The 7,500-nt window shown below is 41.5% G+C and overlaps 1 protein-coding gene and 1 long non-coding RNA gene across 2 annotated transcripts in view; one reads left to right on the top strand and one right to left on the bottom strand.

Moving 5' to 3' along the window:
• Positions 1-7,500, top strand: part of LOC138044830 (uncharacterized) — a 23,849-nt gene that overhangs the window by 6,339 nt on the left and 10,010 nt on the right. The window contains exons 3-7 of the mRNA XM_068891247.1: positions 2,206-2,312; positions 4,067-4,522; positions 4,995-5,021; positions 5,176-5,336; positions 6,744-6,963. Of these exons, the coding sequence (XP_068747348.1) occupies positions 2,222-2,312; positions 4,067-4,522; positions 4,995-5,021; positions 5,176-5,336; positions 6,744-6,963 (955 nt within the window). The 5' untranslated portion in view covers positions 2,206-2,221. The remainder of the gene's footprint in view (positions 1-2,205; positions 2,313-4,066; positions 4,523-4,994; positions 5,022-5,175; positions 5,337-6,743; positions 6,964-7,500) is intronic.
• The window catches only part of LOC138044831 (uncharacterized), a 15,210-nt gene that overhangs the window by 7,052 nt on the left and 658 nt on the right, over positions 1-7,500 (bottom strand). The gene's annotated exons all lie outside the window — the stretch shown is intronic.

Raw genomic sequence — 7,500 nt, 5'->3', positions numbered from 1 at the left:
TGTTTCGTTTGACCGATGTCACGCAATTTTCGTTAAGCGGTACACGAGGACATAACCAAGGTGACTCCAGCGAAACAGCGTCTAAAAATACAGATGGTTTTCACCAGACGTCACAGCAGCCATGTTGGTGCAAAGACCGATAGAAAAAAAAGTTTTTTTGGGAATTTGACTCCATTATAAGGCAAAGCATGAGCCAAATTTGTTATTGTTTTGTGCACCAAAATGGCCGTCTCACCATATGATTGAAAACCATCTATTATTTCCCGTTATTGTAATAATTTCGTCATGACCCCAAGTCGTTCGGAATGGAAAGTGTACATCCACACTGCCGGAATAAAATTGGCATGAATGGTGTGGTTATTTGCGAAAAAAAAATTAAATGTTTCGTCAGGTTCTCACGCTCTCTACACACAAATTTGGTCAATTCACGTCGTTGTCAGGAAGAGGACGGCAAAGAAACTTACCAAAATGCAAAACACATGTGCGGGGCACGCACAGCATTTGCTTTTGTTTATTAAGGTCCGGAAATACGGTCCGGAAATACGGGCAACATTTTCCTTCAACTTGTGTCGCAACATTGTTGCATTGCAAGTTGAAACCCTTTGTTGCGCGTATTACCTTGTGCTTGCTCAACTTGTCTCGTTGCAAATTTCTCGAATCCTGCGCATGTGATTGGTCAGTCATGTGTAAACAAAGATGGCGGCTGCTCAACTCTTTCGTAGTTGGAAGAGAGTGCTTGCCGCACTCTGTTTGGGCCTTTTGCTTGGTGAAGACGAAAAAAGGCCTCGAAAACGAAATCGAAAAGTTTACATGCGACAATGGATTTCCATGCGAGGTGGCCCAAAGACTACGATAGCCCGGCGATAAGTTGTATTTTTTGTGACAGTTCCTTCAAGCCTTCTTCCTATTTTCCTTTTGCTGCTTGTTTTTTGAAAGGACATACAAGGTGTCCCAAAGACTACGATAGGGCAAATCATGATGATCTGACTTTCCGAGAGTTTCTGGTCTACTTCAACAGCTTCAATCTCGTCCTCTCCGTCCGCCTTTTTTTTTAATTTGCCACATTGCCTTTGCCCTTTTCCGGCGGAGAGAAGCGACAACCGGAAATACGTCTGCGAGCGCAGGCTACACGTAGCCGCGCTTCACTGACGTCCAATCACAAGCGTTGAATTCAAACTTGTTGCGAGGCAAGTTGAAGCTTCAGTGGTAATACGAGCAACAAACTAAAATTTGTTGCAGAAAGTAGAAGTCGAGTCTATTTTTCGCAACACGACGCCGCAACTTGCAACACTATATTTTGCTGCGAGACAAGTTGGTCACGCACGGTAATACGTGCAACAAAGAGTTTCAACTTACAATGCAACAATGTTGCGAAACAAGTTGAAGGAAAATGTTTCCGTATTACCAGACCTTTAAGCCCGTCGTCGTCCTTGCATAAGCTCCCTAATATCATTGGGACGTGCACGTGCGGGCACGCATTTTAGTGCCCATTTTTGCAGTGCTATGCATGTAAACGGCGTGACATCACCAAATTAGGGCCTTAACGGATCAACGGATTCGCTCTGACGAAGGGCTAACGCTCGAAACGTCAGCTTTTAGAATCTCTGTGAGGTGGCCAATTTACATGATCAACTCCGTTGATAAAACCGAACTTTTTGTATACTACTTCCCCACCGACGCAGCACCACAGTTTCTCTAGAAACTACCCCCTTCATTCATTTAGGGCCTGTTTGTATGAGGCGAGCCAACCCGGTTAGTCGGGCTGGCACGCTTTTCCCGAGATCTCGGTTAATGCCTTTTTTTCTTTGGTAAAATCTCGATTCGTTTAAAGGAGAAAGTGGGCTGGCCCGCTTGCCGAGATCCCGGTCTGAGCTGTCGCGATCTCGGCAAGGCGGGCTGAAAAAGTCTCACATAAACGGTCCCGCCCGGTTTGCCGGGACGAAAAGTTGTCATGACTGAGTGGGTTGCCTTGAAAACGAAACCTGTTGTTGAATGATTTCTTTCAGTTTTAAACCTATATCTAAGGGAAGGAGCATTTTAGAATCACATCCCTAGCTCAAGTCACAAAGTGTGTATAGTTGCTGTTTGCTGGTCTATTAAATTCCCAACGCTAATGGAACCCCTCTCTTCGTATGCATGAACTGAGGCGACACTCCTGACCATTTATTAAAGAACTAACTATTGATCACTGATGTCCGATTGCAGCAACCGTTTTGGAACTATGCTTTATCGGACGTGTTTTGTCGAGCTGCTTGTCTCGTTTCTTACGACAGTCCAAACTCAAACCGCTTCTGCACCCGCCACAAAAGCAGGTAACTGCAGTCATGTTCCGAATATTAACACCACGTTTTTCGAAGCCGCTAAACGGGATCAGCTGCGGTGAAAACGATTATCTTCATCGTGTTGTTGATTAAAGCAAAACTGAACCAACCGGTCGGTGGTCATCAATTATCACAATCATTTTGCTTTTAGTTATCTTGAAAACAGACTAGAGGACAATCTTCTTAAAACAGGCGGATGGCAAGTTCACATATGATTTTTAGGGGCCGAGAATGTTTGAGGAAGCTAGAGAAACGGCCGCCTGAAACGATGCTTTCTTTTTTGTCGAGACAAAAAAATTCCTGGGCAAACTAAGGGCGCTTTCCTTTTGTCAGAACTGGCAGACCAGACCCTTCAGTTTGCAAAGAAAATAAAGCAATTTGAAGGAAAACTTGCATGATAATCCCTTGTATTCTTCCGGAGGAGCATATTTCATACCTTCGAAGCGTGTTAATTTGAAGGCGTTGTAGAGTTAGTCCTGCCAAATGCCCTGCCTGGCCGGTCAGTTCTGTCAAATGGAAAGCGCCCTAAGTCTAACTAACAAGACAAGACGATATCCAGGAATGAACAATAATTATGAGTCGCAAGTACATGTGACTGATCACAAGTGCTCTACTAATCGGGTCGTATCGTACCTAATTGAACGGGCTTCAGGATTGGCGAAAAGAACAATAGAACGAACAAAGATAACAATGGATTTAGCACAGAAAACAATGGGAAGTACGACACTATACAACCAATGATATATAGTGTTCAACAAGAGGTACGACCCTACCCTACTAATTAGGGAGCAGCCGACTTGCGGGCAAATTGGGGAGATTGCTTGTCAATCAAATCACCTGAAACTGAAGCAGATTAAAACAGCCCTTTTCACGGTTAGTTTTTCTCATTTGCATTACAATGTAATTTAGCGTGTATGTGAGGCAATTTCGGGCTATTTTGTAGTTTTAACCCGAAATTGCCTCGCACCCACGTTAGATTACACGTAATGCAAAAAGCCAAATACCCGGCGAACAACCTCTCCCAGTAGAGTAGATAGCCATAAAACTCAGCACCTTTGATCATTTTTAATTTCAAGTTAAATTGTATTATGAAATTGTTATATTAACAACTGATTTCAAAAGTAAAAGATTCAATCGTTTGTTATAAGACCGCTCTTAAAGTGCCCATCACCTCAACCATGGTTAATAGATGTAGGCTGGTTATGAAACTCGACAAGTTTCTTGGTTTCATGTTTTTGTTCCCTTTTTTGGCCTTGACCCTGCACAAAATCCGACAAAAACACGCTTTTTTCGGCAGGATAACCAATCAAAAGCTTCGACTAATTTATTTGAAATTAACTTGCGAACCAAAAACAAAAGATTGTGCGGGGTCACGGTCGGTTCAACATCTAATTGCGACTGTATTGTTCCTGCTTTTGAAATTCCCAGGGTTTCATAACCAGTCCCTAGATTAACTATGCCTCAACAAACTTTACCACTTAATTTATTCTCCGAAATCGTCCCAAATATATTACGTAGTTTTTGGAGCCTAACTTGAAATTTCACTTTTTTATTGGCTTTGAAAGACAAGAAAAGTGGTCATGATTTTATCCATAACCGAGCAATGAAGGGGAATGGGTTCGATACTAGGTTGACGTCACAGACTGCTTTGAGGTGAAAGTTAACTTTAAGCGAAATCCACTTTCACGCCTTCGGTGAATAAAAGCGTCAAGTTGCTATGTACACTTTTATTTCAAACTCTATAGCTTCTGTTGCATCCCAAAAGAACAAACAGTCGGCGTTCGTGGAAGCAGAACTGCGCTTGATGAACAAATATCGCTTAATGCATGCAGCGACTCCCCTTCAACTCTCGCAAGACCTCAGCAAAGAAGCGAAAGCCTGGGCAACTCAACTGGCCAATCAGGATAAAGAGAAAATTAATGTCAACTCCAAATACGGTCAAAACATTTTCTCATCCAAGAACACGGATAAGCTCGCTGCTAAAAGCGTTCGCTCGTGGTATAATGGAATACGATTTTACGACTTTCATAGCGCGAAGAGTTCGTTGAAGTCTGTGTACTTTACACAGCTCGTATGGCTTGCTTCACAGGAAGTGGGAATTGGGAAAGCTGTTAGTGGGAGTGGAAAGACCTACATTGTCGCTTTATTCGACCCACCCGGAAATAAGGGGGGATATCTCTACAATGTCAAGCCAGTTTCAGGTAAATAAGTTGTGTAATTTTTGTAAGATTAAAAGAATATAAGGTAGGGGAGTAAATCACCCATGCCAGGCCCTAGTTCGTTAAAAATTATTTGAAATCTATTTTTAGTTCTGTGTGTTTGTTCTACGAGGTTATTTCAAGGTCGACACCTTACTGGTCAGTTAGTGTACAATTGGACCAAGTTGTCATGGAAACAACAGATAAAAATAACATTCGCTGGGTACGCGCGTTCTAAAAATAAATTCCAAATTATTATCATCATGAGGACAAAAGACTCAGTCCAGTAGACGCCCTCTGTTACCACATACTTTCATGGTAAGGCGTCACTTACTTTTCAAAGCTAGAAACTCGGTCAAATCAATGTCATTGATTCATTTGAGGTTTCTTATAGCCATTAATATGACCTTGTATTTGCTTGCTGCAGTAACAAATGCAAGTTCAAACAATAATCCTTTTCTTTCTTATGTTTCAGGTAGTGGAGTTGGAAAGCGAGGGCCATGTAAGTCGATCGCGGCAGCTGTGCGCAGTCGAAATTATTTTCTTTATAATTACAAATATTGTACCGCACAGAATATATGGATAAGCTTGAATAAAAAAGAATACAATTAAAGAAAGCTCTCTAACATATAAATTCAATTGATTGGTTTTCATAGCAAAGTGTCCCGATGAATACAAACTCTACAATAATGTTTGCTACAAATATTTCCCGGGACCAGTTAACTGGGTGCAAGCCTCAGAAAAGTGTACTGAACAGTTTTCTTCACTGGCGTCGATTGAGAGCCAAGCTGAAGGTTTTTTCATGCGGACCGTTGTTGTGAGTGTGAAAATAAGCAAATGCAGTCTTACGTACTATTCATTAGAGCGGTTTTGAAATGAGTGTCGTAAAACCAAAACCATAGTAATTACTTTAACCAATCAAAAAGGACGGAAACAATCCAGTAAACCAATCAAAACTCGAAGTAATTACACGTAGCCGACACAAAAGGCGGGAAAATGTGCACGCGCGAGCCACAATTGGTTTTGGTTTCCCTTCTGATTGGTTGAAAAAGTGGCGCGAAAACTTTGAACCAATGACTGAGTGAAGTAGATGCAAAACGAAAAGTAATTAGCTAATTACTTTCGACACTCAATTGAAAACCGCTCTATTAGGTTGGAGGGATGGCAATGATTCTCGTTATGATCACTCATACGGTATGATCTCTCAGTAAAGTTCACGGACCGATCCGTTCCGAAAACACTCGAGATCTTTTATTGCATGTGGGTCTACTGATTACGGTGTGTGCATTTGTATGTGGTTTGAGCGTATTATACAGCATATTCATGCCTACTTTCAACGAAGCCATTTTAGTTTAATGCCCCGTGTGCACGTCGGCTCAAACTTCGTGCATGCGCTATAAAGGATGAATCAGCCATGCACAACCATGCCACGAATGCGCTTTGGTTAAATTCGTTTTAACTTTAACGGGGCTAAAACTCATGACCATGCGATTGCGCTGTCTAACTCAGTGTTGTAAATTAACTGCGATGATCTTCAACTCTCGTGTATTTCAATTTCCGCGGTTCAATTAACATGAGTTCATACATTCCATATCATCAATAGTGCGCGCGCGCAGAGAACCATGGGTAAGAAATTATACGACCGTATGCCCACCCATCCATGTACGCCAATGTGACCAGTATCACGTGACCATATCGCAGGCTCAAGTTTAGCCAATCAATACTTGTATTACCACTTGTATAATATTGTTGGTTTTCACTCACGTGATCAACAGGCATGTTTTTCAACGAAAACAAAAGGAAGCGTTTGCATAATAATAGACTTCAATTCCCGGAGGATTTGGTCGGGCATCAACATGGCCACCTTTTCTTTGTTTAGGGGCACCAACATGGCGGTCATGACGTCATGTGAAAACCGAGAATACTTGTCTCCAGCTAGTTTACGGCGTACATCTTTGCTATTGGACATCCATGCTATGGTTAACTGACACCTGTCAAAACAAGGAATCCGCTGACCAGTTTCACATGATCACGAGGTCAGCTTTTTTTAAGGTGACCACTGACTAGGTACTGGGCTTTGATTGGATCGCAGGCTCAAGCCAGGTTAACTTATTGTAAGAATAAATAACCCGGGAGCTCCGCTTCTAGGCTTGGCTAAATCTATATATTAAATCAGATCTCATTTTGCATTCGTACTTAAATCCCGTCCAATTCATTTTTACAGATATCTGGGAATGCATCAGACGCTTGGATAGGTGCAAGCGACTTAAACAATGAAGGCATCATGTCCTGGTTGGATGGCACTCCAAATCACTACATAAATTGGGATTTCTACCAGGACAATTTCTCTGGCAAAAAATGCGGCGTTATTGAGACCAATTTTAACTGGAAATACAAACCATGTGATAAGGCAAGAGGGTTTATCTGCAAGAGTCCCCTCCGAGGTATTCAAAATCCATAATAATTTGAATTAAAATATTTGGTTTCTAAGGTATCAAATATCTACAATAGTTATCAAGTGGAGAGTCCCACACGCAAGGGATATATAGTTTACGTCATAGAAAGTGCGGCGTACGGGGTTTTATGCACGAGTTGTTTGTGTCAAAAACCCGAACGAGCGAGGAACGAGCGAGTGAGGGTTTTTGACACAAACAACGAGTGAATAAACCCCGTACAAAGCACTTTCTATGTCGTAAACTGTTTATTACACATAACATGAGAATTTTCATTAAAATAGTTTTCTGAACGCGAATTATAAACAAAAACTTACTAACAATAGAACCAAATGCAAATTTAATTTAATTCAATAACAAAGTACGATTTGCACGATTTGCACGAGATGCACGAGTGATTGGCATGGAAACGCCTTTACGCTATCGTTGATTGGTTATACTTTCACATGTGAAATAGCTGTACGCCATTCTGATTGGCTGTATAGGCCTTTTTCACATGTGAAAATAAAGCGTATAGATTTGTACAAA

Source organism: Montipora capricornis, chromosome 4 (assembly GCF_036669925.1).
Source record: "Montipora capricornis isolate CH-2021 chromosome 4, ASM3666992v2, whole genome shotgun sequence".
NCBI classification, from domain to species: domain Eukaryota; kingdom Metazoa; phylum Cnidaria; class Anthozoa; order Scleractinia; family Acroporidae; genus Montipora; species Montipora capricornis.
The sequence above is the reverse complement of the archived record's forward strand: the minus strand, read 5'-3'. Positions and strand labels throughout refer to the sequence as shown.